This window comes from Halichoeres trimaculatus, unplaced genomic scaffold (assembly GCF_033239565.1).
Source record: "Halichoeres trimaculatus isolate MK-OKI-2021-1 unplaced genomic scaffold, fHalTri1.1 fHalTri1_scaffold_24, whole genome shotgun sequence".
NCBI classification, from domain to species: Eukaryota; Metazoa; Chordata; class Actinopteri; order Labriformes; family Labridae; genus Halichoeres; species Halichoeres trimaculatus.
Window position 1 is genome coordinate 7045339 of NW_027437202.1, and position 14827 is coordinate 7060165.

At 46.0% G+C, this 14827-nt stretch overlaps 1 protein-coding gene across 2 annotated transcripts in view; it reads left to right on the plus strand.

Annotated features, from left to right (window-relative positions):
• The first annotated feature begins 2010 nt into the window (after positions 1-2010).
• pudp (pseudouridine 5'-phosphatase) overlaps positions 2011-14827 on the plus strand; it is a 28235-nt gene continuing 15418 nt past the window's right edge. The window contains exons 1-5 of one of the 2 annotated variants that reach the window (XM_074664186.1): positions 2011-2163; positions 2334-2391; positions 4977-5183; positions 5321-5416; positions 5882-5967. In XM_074664186.1, coding sequence (XP_074520287.1) covers positions 5937-5967 — 31 coding nt within the window. In that variant the 5' untranslated portion in view covers positions 2011-2163; positions 2334-2391; positions 4977-5183; positions 5321-5416; positions 5882-5936. Of the gene's footprint in view, positions 2164-2333; positions 2392-4976; positions 5184-5207; positions 5417-5881; positions 5968-14827 lie in introns of those variants that run through there. The other variant, XM_074664187.1, reaches the window with a different exon arrangement.

Genomic DNA, 14827 nt, shown 5'->3' on the forward strand with positions numbered 1-14827 from the left:
GACAGGTGACGTCAAACGGAGAGAGAGAAATCAGGTGTTTCTGAGACACACACTCGAGGATGTGACAGCTAATTAGAGAGGAAATTATCCTCTACACACACGGAAAATATCACTAAGTGTTCAACAAGGTGCTCAGGTCACAGAGGGAAACACACACACACTTTCTGTAGATGTCAGGCTGTGTGTCATTATTTAAAGAAAACTACAACAGTGAGCGGCGGCTTCACTTTCCAGAACAGCGGCCTAACCTTTGGAGGTCAGATCCTCAGGGGGAATATAAAGAAGTGAGAGGAAGGTTATCTGCATTCTGCTCCGAGTGTGAAAACTCAGACACAAATCCTGAACGTCTGCTAAAAATACTCTCATTAGACACGAGGTGAAAAACTCTTTCACGCTCCTGCTCGACTTCTATACACATTCTGTCACACTGATTTCAGCGCCGTGCACGCTGGGAATTAAAGTCGCTCTGCACGTCCAATTCTGTAACTCAGACACGCAGGAGGAGATTTAGTAAATCTGAGGGTTGCATTTGCAGAAATGCACGTCTGATATCAAAGGAACAACCAGAGGATGTTTCAAAAAGTGATGTTTTAGTTTGGCTTTTGTGGCTTGAACGACAATCAGACTGAACACATGCACCCCTGACTCTTGAATGAAAACCCTAAATCCACTCCGTCCTCCTTCCTCTGCAGACGTGAGCGCCGTGCATGCATTATCCCGTGTGGGGGAGTGTTTGCAGGTTTCTTCCTCGCAGTGTGAGAGTGCAGAGTAAGTGTGAATATGCTGAATTACATCTGATGCGTAGGTGTGTCCTCTGAGGCAGGGAGATCTGCACTCCCGCCTGCTGCCATGTGGGGGAGCTCTGCTGCTTCTCCTTTTTGCTTCTTCTTCTCTTTTTTTTTCTTCACTTGCTCTGAAATAGATGTGCTCCAGTCCCGTCAAGCGCTGTAACACAATCACTTACCTAAGAGATGCTACCGATATCCATCCATGCCGAGGATGGAGGGTGGAGAGGGAGGGCGGGGGGCTGATTTTGCAGCCGACATAAAGCATCCTTGTTGCTATAGAGATGCTCGTCATCTCAAAGCAGAGATCTCTGAGTCAAGGTGGATGGATCTGCAAACAGCAGAGTGGATGTGAAAGGGTGGAGGGGAGGTTAGCAGACTCCTGCAGCTGTAAAAGATCTGTTAAAGGAGGTCATCCATCTTTTTTTGTCTCTATTTTCAGCCATCTTTCTTTTTTTTTTTTTCAGGGATTATGCAGCAACTTGATCCATTATTCATGACTCAGCAGAAGTAATAACACTTCCACCGCGGGCAGAGTCTCCTCTCTTTTTTGGGGGGGTGTTTTATCCCCAGAGGAGCCCGTTTCCTGAGTTATGAACCATAATTTACTGTACGCTGTAAAGCTGGAAGTGATAAAGTGTGTGTTCTGCAGGTCTGGTGAGGTGAGGGTTCTGGTTAGCACTCAGTTCAGGTGTGCCACCGTGCCTATTTGAGGTGTGAAACTGCTTTTAGAGTCTGAGGTGAACGTCTTTGGAGAAATCAGACCCTCAGAAATGAAACACAGCCATGTTTTTAGAGAGTTATAGCACAAAAACACCAAAGTTTTCCCATGCAACAGGCTGAGCTGCTGCTGACTTCACAGTGACGCTTTAAAAACCCGTTTTCCTCCAACATGTTATTCAAATAGACATCCCAGAGTCTGTCCTCAGAGTCAGCTGTCTGCGCACCGAGTTTGTTTTTATCTCCTCACCTCCACAATCGATAGTTTCTGCTCTGCGCGCTCAGGAGGACACAGACGCTGTGTGTCAAATAAATAAGAAAAAGACTGGATTTACAGGCGGAGAGCCCGCAGGCTGCAGAAATAACAGCATACGTCTGGATGTACAGACAGGTACAGCCTCGCTGTCGCTCCTTCTTTACACCAGGAAGTGTTTCCCAAGAAGTTTTACAGCAGCTGTTGGTAACTTTACATCCTTTCACTTATTTTTCATTCTCTGCAGAGTCTAAAAGGAGTCCATTCATTGATATTCCTCCCAACAAGTTTGATGAAATAACAGGACCTGGAGGGTTTGCCTGCTCGCTCTGCTTGAGCAGTAATCCTACCCTGCAGAGCGCCTCAGAGAGGAAGTTGGATTCACCCAACAGTCATTTACTGAAGGTAACAGCAAAGCTCCAGCCTTGGTTTGGAAAACCACACAGCTATTTGCATTTGTTCATTCACACTGAAATGAGAGGATGAGCTGTTAGCTTGTTATTTTGTGAACCTGCATCAGTGAAACATCTGCAGCCAGCCTCTGCTTCAACCCCAGCTTTGTTTTTCTTCTGCAGGCCGAGCAGAGGACAGATGAGACACATCTGAGCCGCTGTTCATCACGACCGCAGAGAGGTGGGTGGAGGAGGTGATGAGTAACTGCGCTGCTCCGTCAGCAGCTCCTGAGTGATGCTCTTAAAGTCGCTCCCAGGTGTTGACGCTGTGGAGTGTGCGAGGGCAGGAAAAACAACAGACACACATGCACACACACACACACACGCTCCAAACAAGGACGTGAAGATGTGCCGTGGGCGTGCGTGAGGTGGGGAGCAGCTGAAGGTGTCCCTCATCGTTCTACCTGCAGCTAAACGCCGCTCTGTGGGAGTAATGAGCCACATTAAGAGCAGCTGCAGATAAAAACGCCTCTTAGATTTTATCTGAGTGAGGAGCTGCTGATCTGAGATGCAAAATAACCCCCCAGTGTGTGTGAGTGTGTGTGTGTCAGGTGAGTCTCTAATCTCTGATTAACTCAGATCATCTCTGCAGACGGGGCGACCATCAGGGCCCTGAACTCAGGCTGATATCAGCACAGCATTGAATTTTATTTCACTGTCATATCTTCACCACTCTTTCCTGTAACTCCCTGCTTTGTTTGAACGCACTAACACGTATATTTACCCATTAACCTGAGTCACTTGACTCCTCGCTGAGTCCACACACAGTGAAAGCGGTCAGCAGGGTCACGGCGGCAGCAGCATCTGGTTGATCTGTGAGCTCCATAATGACACGTTAACGGGCTCGGTCACAGCTTTAATCAGCCGATGATACACAATTATGTAAAGACTCTTCCTCTGCTCAGATGTGGAGTTTTTAATAGATGCTTAATGCTCTCATTAGCAGAGAGAGCTCCACACCCACTCACGCTCAGTATGCATACAGTCACAGAGAAAAGGTGACACGAGCATGCTAATTAGAGAGTGCAAAGTGCTCTTTAAAGTATTATTGATGTTTTAGTAATCGTTGCAGCGCTTTGATTCAGTGGGAAAAAAACGCTGCAGAGGATGTTTCCTGCTGAGCGATGATGGCAGTGCTAATATATGCAAACTACGCCCTCTGTAATTACCTCAGTGGACTTGTGTTTGCTTTGCTATCATCTTCTGCTCATTGTTACCAATGTGTGTACAGCGTGTGATATTTCAGCTCATGTTCCCCCTCCCTTAAGGCCTCCCATCCCCCTGGCGTGCAATGCAAAGAGCAAGAGTGGAAGAAAACCTGACGGGGAGGGATCACAGTGGGGTGCGAGTGAGGCCTGCAGGGCGTTAGCTGCATCGATAATGAGGGATGGCTCCCAGTTTGGGGCGAGTCGATGGCGGCGCGTCAGCAGGATGTGCACAAGAAGATGGATGACATGCCTGTGCCTCTTGTGCACAAAGTGAAGCCAAATTTGGAGAAGTATTTGCAAATGTAGCTTCAGTGCATGGGCTAATTTATTACTGAGCAGATTTTTATTTCTGCTGCAGAATCGCCCGTTACTTCCCAGCATTCTCTGCAGCAGCAGCAGGTCCCACAGAAATAAACAGATCACAGCCCTCCTCTTGTTTTGGATTGGATGTATTTTCCTCCTCCTATCTCACCCTGAACGGTAAATCCTGTCACCGCTGTCTCCTCTCCCCTCCGTGCTGCTCCCCTGACACTAAAAACCCGCCCTGACGTGTGACACGCTGAGCTGAAATAGGGAACAGGGCCTGTTTGTGTAAATATGAAGGCATCAGTCTGTGTTTTTTTTTTTTCCCTGAAAGCGAGCAGCAGAGTGAACCTGTCACAGGGATCAGATGCTGCTGGGCTGGCAGACAAACAGCCCACAGACGTGGAGAACATTCAGTGCAACACACAGCTGACTCCTTCACTCTGAGTCCTGGAGGAGCGTTTTTCTCCATCTGACCTCTTTGCACCTGAGCTCAGGTGAACTTAAACACTTGATAAACATGAAGAAAGCATCTCTGTTAGCTTGAGGCTGGGAAGAGCTTAAAAAGTGAGGAAAAGCTTCACTTCTTTAAAGAAGAACTTAAAGAGGGGGTACGTGCTTTTCTAAAAGTCATTATTGTGCCTCTGTTGTATCTTAACATGGTTTACAGCTCAGAAAAATCCAACATTTTTAAAACCTGCACATATTTAGGACAGACATCCAGCATCATTACCCCCTCTTTAAGTTATTTTGGCTCTGATAATGCTGGAATATTTCCATCACAGTCTCCTTGCTTTTAAATCGACTCACTGATTGCATCGACTAGCTGCTGTTTTCAGGAAATAGATAAATATCGGCCTCTGTACTGACAAAAAAAGCAGAAAATCAAACCATTAATGTCTCCTGCAGGAGAGTCGAAGGGCATGCTCGCAAAATAACTGCACTTCCTGTAAATTGCTGCAGTATTGGATTTTAAAAGACTTATTTCTGGTCCGTCGTTGTGTTCTTCTCTGCTCAAACGTGAGCTGAAGTGAAAGCTTTGGAGCACTAAGTAGATCACACACCTTCACACACTTCATTCTGTCTTATATAACCTCACTCCATGCTGCTCAGTACATTCAAGGTTTCCTGTCATTTAGACGTTTTTCTCCACCGCTGTTGTCTCTCAGAGTGATTCTGGCACAAACTGTAATGCTTTCCTGATGCTCTCTGCCTCTAATGGATTCCTCTCCATGTGATTTCTCCTGTTTGGCAGAAGACGGATGCAGACGGAGGACTTGCACAGAACAAAAACGGCACAAACACCATCGTTTCTTACTGGCTCTTTCCCTCAGGAGCACGCTGTGCTTACATAGCAGCCTAGGGGACATGGAGGGGCCACGCTGTGTTTGCTCTGACAGATACGTCTGCTCCCTCGGATCAATACTCCTGCAGAAGTATTCAAATCACTCATGTAATGATGGTGGGTTTTAACGCAGGAAATAGTTAAAGTTTCTGGAGCTGCACTGCAGATGATGAGTTCAGCTGCATATATTGTGATTACTGTCATAACTGTGTGACAAATGAGTCCGGTAAACATGATGATGAACATTATTGCAGCTCATCAGTCTCAGCCCACTGCTGCTGCAGATAACAGGCGCCGATGCTGTGAGTCACCGCTGTAAGACGACGGCTCTCAAACTCCCAAACGCTCAGGTTAGAGTCCTAAAAAACAGGAAATGAGGAAACTCAGGCTGGTCAGTCGTTATCTGGAGCTCTGGAGGAATGTTTCTGCAGGCTGCATGTTTTATCACAACCCACTTCCTTTAATGTAATATATTCAAATCGAGGGGCATGCAGCAGGAAGTTGTTTAAGCGCTGAATTCTTGTAATGAACGTGGTATCAGTTTGGTCCTTCTGTGCAGCGACTGCAGCGGTGTCCAAATCCATTAGAAGTTCTCTATCAAAGAGAGCACATTTCACTCTAAGCTATTGTGTTTCCTAATTCATTAATAAATAGACTTCCTGTGTTCTTGGCACAGCTTAATGTGGAATATTCCTCCTGCGCTCTGTATCTAAACTCTCCATGAAAATGAGAATTCTGCAGATATAGAATCCATAATTTAGCTGGAGCTGTTAATTACAAAGTGTGTAATGACTTCCTGCGGCTTTTCTTCTCAGGGCTGCAGAGTCCACCGAGGCTTTGTCCTAGATTTCCTGAGAAGGGCCCCCGTCGATGCAACAAGGACTTCTGACTGTGACAGCAGGTGAGTTGTGAAGTAAAGGCAGGAATTTGTCTTACTTGTTGGTGCACACAGCATTCAAGCTGGGTTCCTCCTTCAGGGATCAGTGCCAGCAGCAGCACACACCTACTCCCTCGACCGTGACTACATGAACACACCTAGTAGCCTAGCAACCACCTGTAGCGCCATGTTTCTACCATAGATTGTAAAAAAAATGGACGTCATCTTGGTCAGCTTGAAGTGAGGTTGCCACAACAACTGCCCCCCCTGGTGGCTGGCTGCAGTATAGGTCAAAAAATCCATCTCCCCAGTCATTCCAGATGGGCTGTGGTCAAACTTTGAAAAATTAACACACCTGGTTGAAATGTTTCTCACGTCTGATTGTTGAGGAGATTTGAAGATATTATTTGGCTGTCTGAAAAATTTAAAAACGAGGTTTTACGTTGCGTTTAGCGGCGATCGACAGCTGCCATTCTTGTGTATTTTTTTCAGAGATAGTAAAATAAGTCGGTAGGTAAAGTCAAGAAGTGATTAGACTCTGGAAAGAGAAAAAAACCCCAGAGCCGTGCACCTGATTTGGCTTGTTAGCACAAGTTAATCACAGGTATTTGACACAAACCTGGTTAGCATAAAGCTAACTCACGTCACTCGAAAAGTTAAGCCACTTTATCTATGTTTACTTTGGTTGTTTTTCTTACTCCATGCTACGTCCACTATCGTAGCTGCTCTGATTAGCTTCTTCAACGTTCCCACAACCAAATCATCAACATCCAGGCAGAGGAGGGGGCTGAGGTAGACACAGACACTGACACATGATTGAGCAGGACAATTCCTGTAAAAGTTGGCATTTTATTTTTTAAGCAAAGTCCTGCAGACTCTACCTTTAAACATGAGTTGTTTGGTTGGAGAAATTAAAAACGAGAAGCTCGTGCGTGGCAGGTCAAACCACTTCCCCCTCACATCGTTCACCGCTGCCCTGGAACAGTTTGCTCCGTGTTAAACATCCTGAAGCTGCAGCAGCTAATTTCCAGCGCTGTGCTAGAAATCACAGCGGTAGAGACAGGTCATTCCATCTGCAGCGCTCCATCACTCAAATTGGTTCAGCCGAGGGTGAGAGGCATTTTCCAAAAGGCCCGGGCTGCTGGAATGAAACGAGAACCTGGTGTCAGGTTTAAGTGGGCCAGTTTAAAGTTAAGGTCGATGCAGCACATTGCAGAATTACCTCCACTCTCCACGGACAGCACACTCTGCTGTGTCACTTACAAGTTAGCAGGAGCAGAAAGGGCTCAGAGAGCTGCCTGGTTCGGGGTAATAAAGGGTCGTGACATTCAGCACTTCCAGGGCCAGGAGCACGTAAAGTGGAAGACGGATTGAACGCTTGGACAGCCACGGGGAGCGGGGGCCCAGTCAGTCATGGAGGGCTCGGGGGAGAGGAGGTTTTATTGATTCAGGCTCGTCTCCCACAAGGCTGCAACAAACCGCAAAGAAAACATTTGTGTGTCAACGACACGTCCAGGGTTTGGAGGTCGGGGTTCGATTATGAGCTCTCCAACAAAGATTTGACGTTTCAACTTATCAATCGAGCGATGAATCCACAAAGATTTGACATCCTTAAACTCTTCTGCTAGCTCTCCATCCTCCGACTCTGTGTTGGTTTTCTGCTGCAAAAATGTACTCAACAAATTGCTTCCACTTCTTGGGAAACAAATGAAGTCTGACCACACAGTTTAAATGAGCTAAAAGTTCACGCTGAACTGAACAGCACTTTAAATATAGACATTAGAGCCTTCAGAGGGCTTCTGTCTTCTCCAGCGTTTACTGAAGTCTTGATTTAAACGTCTACTCCAGATAAAGAAAATGGGAAACTGAACAAGTACATTTGTTCAAGTGAAGAGCTGTAATGCTTCTGCATTTGCAGAAAAAAATCATTTCTAATATTTTCTCTGAACCTTTCAAACAAACTGATGATTAGACTTTTCTCTTGGAGCTCAAATTAAATTCAGCGCTGCATTAAATACCACTTTTTGTGTGAACTCTACAAACAAAAGGTCTTTATTTATCCCTCCAAAGCCTCCACTCGTACCCCGGGAACACATGGTTTTGTCATCACTTAATAATTGATTATATGTCTCGGGAATGTGAAAGAGTCGGGCTGTGCGTTTGAGAGAGTAAATAGTTATTAAAGAGAAGGAATTAAAAAATTCCTGCACAGAAGGCGCAAGGGCGACGAGCAATTTGTGATTTAATTTGTTTTTCATGGTCGCCAATGATTATTTCTGAGGAAATAACTTATCTTTTGAGAACACGAGTGGAATTTAGTGGCTGCAGGTTGTGAATAGAAACAAAAAAGACGGCTTTAGCTGCTTCTCTTTCACACATCGTGGATTTTTGTTGGTGCATGTTGCCTGATTGCACTGTCAGAGATTTATTAAGTTGCAGTTTTAGCAAACATCATGCAAAGTCTTTACGCTCTTATTTACTCAGAGATGTGTTGTGTGAGCTCTGCTCCCCGTGGACGACCTCCAGGCGTTGATGGATCGTGTATCGAGGAGCACGCAGCTCGTTGAAAATCTGATTTATCAGAAGTCAACGCGACGCAGACCGCTTGTATTGTGCTGAATTATTCCTGAAGGGATAAGCACTGTAATCACAGCGCGTGCTACTCGCTCTGTTGGGCAACGCTTCCAGCACTTCATGCATTCCAATTTCTGCAGAATGCATTAATATTGTCCTCCAGTTCTCCCACAGTGACGGTACAAATTATGCATTTTCATGAGCAGATCACAGGAGAAGCAGAGCACGGTACATGCAGTATTACAGCGTGATGAGTCTTCACACCGCTCAGGATTAAAAGTTAATGGTAAGAGCTGAGATGGGACGTGACGAGGCCGCGAGGAGCCCGCACTCTTCCAATCTGTGACGCCTCTGCTTGTCTTTGATCCTGCAGAGTCACACCCTGGCAGCCAATCAGACGGGAGCAGCAAACATCTTTAAAGGTTGAAGTTGAATCCTGCGTCGTCGACTTGTGAAGACGGCTAAATGAAGCTCTCCTCTTCAGAGCGTGAAGCGTCTTTGAAAGCAGAACAGATCAGAGCGTGCAGGTTAATAATTGACGGCTGATGTTATCACCTCTCATCAGGCTTCGGTGGTTGTCATGGAGATGGTTTGTTTTCTGTAAGAGGAGTGATCACGGCTTGTTCTCCAGGATGTTGATGATGCATCAAACCTGATCCTCCCTGCGTCCATCAGTAAAGAAACAGGAATAGTTGCTCAAACTAAGAGCAGAAAAGAAGGAATAAAGCTGCTCTAATAGCACGACCACGAGCTCACAGCTTTATTTATAGCTGGCTGGCTGCAATCAGCGGCCTCCTCGCGGCCTGCAGAGGCTCTTACCTGAGCCACAGGCTGTTAGGCGGCTCATCAGCATGACTGACAGCTGCTGAGGCTGGAAACAGACTATCTGAGGGGGAGGAGGGCGGGGCAAGCAGCACAGAGAGCGGCGTGTTAACAGCCTCGCCGTGGGTTTGTTTCTCTCATTTACACCACGGCTGAAAAAACTCAAGATTGCATGAAGTTTGATTGAAGGTTGACGAAAAAACACCTCATTTCCCTCACCTGTGCTCTCACATGTTTCGAGCCTTTCGTTGTTTCTTTGTGTGATTCTGCAGGCTGTTATCCAGGGAATTACTCTTATTACACAGCGTTATGATGTTTGTTTACATCTGGAGCAGATGATTAGAGATTAAGAAACACTAAATGGCGTGTGAAGCTACAACATTTGCAGAATTGAAGTCCTGCAATGACTCCACCATCTGCTGTAATTTGGCGACAGATTTCCCCTGAGTGAACGTCTCACTGCGACTCTGCAACGTACAGAGACGGAGTTAAATAAGAGATCCAACTGTCTGGAAACCCTACAGACCCTGAACAGGTTTTTATCTTCTCATAGTTTACATCTCAGATCTCAGAGAGTCCGACGTCTGTTCAACACCAGGAGAAAGAGCTCAAAGGAAAAAACTCTGCAGAGCGTCGATTTTTTGGTTTTGAAAGCATTAATTCGATCTGTTCTTCCAATGTGATTACTCTGAAATCTGCTTTTCAAATCATTGGTTACTCTCAGACATGGAGTCAGGGTTTGTTTTGGTAATATTTGAAATAGAAAGAACGCAGATATTTGTGCTTCAAGGGGGGAATTATCTCTGAATTTCATTCGGCCGGAGAAATGTGAACATTTCAGAAATTCTGTTCTTGATTGAAAATATGAAAAATTATTGAAGCTGCCTTTTTTGTGATTCACCGGGGAATGAAATCTGTGCATTGTCTGCATATTGAGATACATGATTCATTCATCTTTCATTAAAAACAGGGTGAAACATTGGTTTTTCAAACCAGAGGTCACTGCCAGTTCTTGAATTCTCTCAAGGTTTCAGCTCGATAGAAAGCTGGAAACAAGAACTCAGGTGGAGGCAGAGACAGGAAATAATTTCTCTTTTTTCATTTGGATTTCATTAAAACTGAGATTTTTTAGTAGATATTTAACTGATTAAACTTCTGGCCTTCTTCATTGACGCAAATCTGTGTATCATCGGCGTATCAAGAGTATATTCCACAAAATTACAGAAGATAAAGTTTGTTTTCTTTCCTGCAAACAGAAAATAAAAACACACAGCAGCCGCTCTAATAATCTAACATTATATCAGCGTGTTCATCCTTTGTGCTCTGATAGCTCATCATCACATCCTCGGAGCGCTCCGTTTCTGCTGCACAGCCATCGGTGTATAATTAAAGCAGCATTAATGCTTTACATTTAATGACCTCGGATGATGCCGGAGCGTCCGGGGTCACATTAAGCGCTGAGCGTATTATCAACGCGCACTGACGGGGGCGGAGCGCTCTGCAGAAACAATACTTTTCAGAGGAAGACGCTTGATTGCAGACGGCGTGGACTGCGTGGTGCCGGGTGTGTTGATTCCCTCCTGATAGATGGCGTGGATTATCTTTCAGCGCGTACAATAACCTCGAGCTTCACCTAATGGTGTCGCACACTGTGAACAATCAGGAGGAGTAATTAAATTGGGAAGTGTGCAGAGTTTGAAAAGACAAGTACTCACCGTTCCAAGAAGAAGCTAAAAACTTCTCCAACATTCATCGTGAAGTGGTGCTTTATAAATAAAAGTTGAGGAGAGATGATTTTGGAAGTGTAAAGAGCAGACCCTCGCCTCACACACTTCTCCTCAGAGCGGCTCTGAAGCAGATCGAAATAGACCAGACGAGTATTTTTAGGAGCGGACTCTCTGAGACACACTGAGGCCAACATGGGGGATCACAAACATTAGCTTAAGTGCCCTGTAGCATCTCCTGCAGCCTCAGAGGAGATCATTCGACTTCATTTAGAAACACCTTGTGGATTATGCATTAAAGGCCTCCCTGACAGAGCTGTCTGTCTTCCTCCTCCTGCTGGATAAACGTGTGAAGTTTGGTCACATACAGACCTACATCCTCCTGATCTACAGCTAATCGCTTACACATCCTCATAAGCCGAGGGAATCAAAGATGATGGAAACAAACCCCTCTTCATCAGCACCAACAGGCCCGCAGATAAACAGTATCCTTCTCTGATCGGGCGACTGGCGGCTGGAGAATTGTCCGCATAAAGTGCTCTCTTTGTCTGGCAACGTGTGAATAGATTGCTTTACATAACACTCTGTTATCGCCGAAATGGAATTCACACGCAGGAAAATGTAATTTGCGAATATCAACAAGTCTCCTCTGAGGCACAAAGTGAAAGAGCCAAGACGGAGCGCTGCCACCAAGCAACACTTCCTGCAGCTGATCCGCTGCCAACCAGTGAGCTGGCACGCGCTGTATCCAAGGTGATTTTCTGGGATATGTGCACGTTTCTCTGCTCCACCACGACAATAAAATGCAGCTTATTTGGATGAGATAACTCAAACACTCAGATTCTTCTTCTCTTTGCTGACGATCCCGAGGATTTCCAGTTCCTCCGTCTTCCTCCAGAACTACGGCTCTGAGTCTTTGTCCTACATTTTGTTGTCCCCTGTCGCCGGTGTCACGTCAGTGTAGTGGATTTATGCTGGCTGCTTTGAAAACATATCCTCCCCAGTCCCTTGTGGAGCGTCTTGACTTCTTTGTGCAATTTCCTGCCTGTAAACACGATGCACAGCTCTGCCTTGAGGCCTTGTTAGTCACACCCAATTAGACACACATTATTTCCAGCTTTCCACGGGGTTCAATTTACACAAATGATTAGAGTTTGTCCAAAACCTCAGAGGCCGGGGTGATTTCTAGCGGTATATTTACTTAGCCGCTGTGGAGGAGTGTGTTTTTTTTTTTTTTGGTGGATATCAGCGAGGATGAGGCGGCGTGTCCCGCTCCGATATGAATATTTTATTGTGCTGCTCAGGGGTCAGTGCACGTCAGCCATGACAGCCACATAAATCAGGAGCCGTATCAAACGGGAAGATGTTCCTGAGGTGCAGCAGACTGTTAATGCGGGGCAGCGGTGACCCTCTCTGCTGCCGGCGCACAAACACACAACAGGAGCGCGGGTAATGGGCCTCATTTATCAACACATTTGTGGGTTTATTCCTGTGTGAAATAAATGAACTCCAACACGGAACAACTCTCCAGCTGAGAGCGGCGTCGAGTCCACGACGAGGGAAATTTACATAGAGCTGGAAAAAGCCAAAGAGGATAAATTCTTTCAGGAGCTGGGTTTGTTTTTGTGATGAAGACAATGTGTCCTCTGGATTTCCTGTTAGCTAATCCACATTTCTACGTTTCCACCAAGCAATCTGGTTCGGTTCAGTACGGTTTGGTACAGTAAGCCTGATCTTGTTTGCGTTTCCACAGCAAACTGTGCCCTCTTGTGGTAGGCGGCGTGTAAGCTGGATGCGGAAAGCTGCACGATGGAAGACGTGCAGCATTTTTTCCTCTCTGTGATTGGCACGTAGATCTTTGATACAAAGTGCAATCAAGCTTTGGTTCAGAGAAGACTGTGACCAATTGACGATCTACATTGTTGTAGCTCCACCTTCTGAGAGAGGATCGGTTCAGTCCCCCTACGAAAGAGTCCCAAAAAGCGGGAAGGCTCGTCTCGGTTATTTGGGGATCTGTCCTGGGAAAAGTCAGTGGAAACACCACTAAATGGGCGCTGTACCATGACGAACCGAACCAGTCTGCTTGGTCTGAGCCAGAAGGCAAGGTCTCAATTTATTGGTCAATCTACGTACCAACCCTCACCTATGGCCAGGAGCTGTGGGTAGTGACCAGAAGAACAAGATTGCGGAAACAAGCCACTGAAAGGTTGTTCCTCCGTATCGAGGGGAGCCAGATGAGGTGGTATGGGCAGCGCATTGGAGGGATTATACCTCTCGACTGACCTGGGAACACCTTGGTACCCCCTCAGAAGAGCTGGTAGAAGTGGCCGGGAACAGGCGGCACTGGTCTTCCCTGATGGTACTGCTGCCCCTACGACCTGGACCCTGATGAGCATGGTGATGTGATCATTGGTCATCCTCCCGTCGTACCGAGGCCTCAGGTGTCATGAAGTACGATGAGCCCAGGATGATAAAAAGTCTTTCTTAAGCTCTTAGTCCAGTGTGGCTCATATTTCCATCTGAAGACTTCAGACACCTTTGTGCTAAAGTATCTGCACCTTTCACGACCTCTATCGCCTCCTAATTAAATCCATTCATGGCACTCCCGTTATCACCACCCCACTCTCTGTAAGAGACTCATGGAGCTGCAGATCTGCCGGGTGAATTAATCCACTTAGATTTGTCGGCGAAGGATCAATAAGTGTTATTACGGCGCAGCAGAGGTTCAGTTGATGAATCCAGACTTCTTACAGTACGACGCTCAGCCGGTGATCATCCTTTAAAACCCACGCTGTCACATCCACAGATGATACAGTCATTTGTAATTCTCCTCCAGTTTATCCTCTGATTACTAACCATGACACCTCCACAGGGGGGGAAGGTCCTAAAGCAATCAACACACACACACGCACACACACACTCACACACACACACACGGCGCTATTTACATTGTGATGATAAGCTCGTTAACTCTCTGTGGCTGATCGGTATCGCCCTCAGCGGCAATTCCCGAGCCAACCATTCGTCCTGGGTGAGATATCAGCAATCACCATTTTAAATGAGGGAAGGTGATATGAAATGCTAATTCAGCAGCTAAGATCAATACGGCACGCCCAGAGGAATAAAGCAGAGCCGGGTCCCAGGTAGAGACCGCTGCCCTTCAGCTCCCAGTGAAAGGCATTAAACCAGGAAGTAAACACAAAGTCGCTCAACTTCAGCAGCTGGCCTTTGTGTCGGGTTTGTTTTCATGCTGTTGATGATTAATGTGCAGAGGTCAGGTGTGTTTCCTGTAGAGGTATGAGCAGAAACACCATGGAGGTGCTGAGTCACTTTCCAAACACCTCCTGCTTTATCAGTGTTGGACCGAAGTACTCTGAGAGGCTGTAAGCACTCCACGCTGGAGTGTTTGTGGAGTGGCTTCCTCTCACTGATGATAATGATGATTATAGCTCTCATTTGAAGCATCTTCATTTTCAATTAGAAGGTTGATTACGGGAAGAGATAGAGTTTATGTGAAGGACTTCACTATTTTGATCTTTGAAGCTGCTAAGTGCAGAGCTGTGGGACGGGGGAAATTAAATCAGATTAAAAATTCATGAGTTTGCTTCGAAATAAGTTTGAGGACAGTTTCTCATCCTGGGATTGGTGACAAATAAAAGTTTTCATCCCTAATTTTGCAAATTTTGGGCTTTGATTAAAACTTTTTACCTCAGGAGGAAGAAATGGACCAGCTTCACCTGGTTGGTTTCAGAGATCTGCTAGGA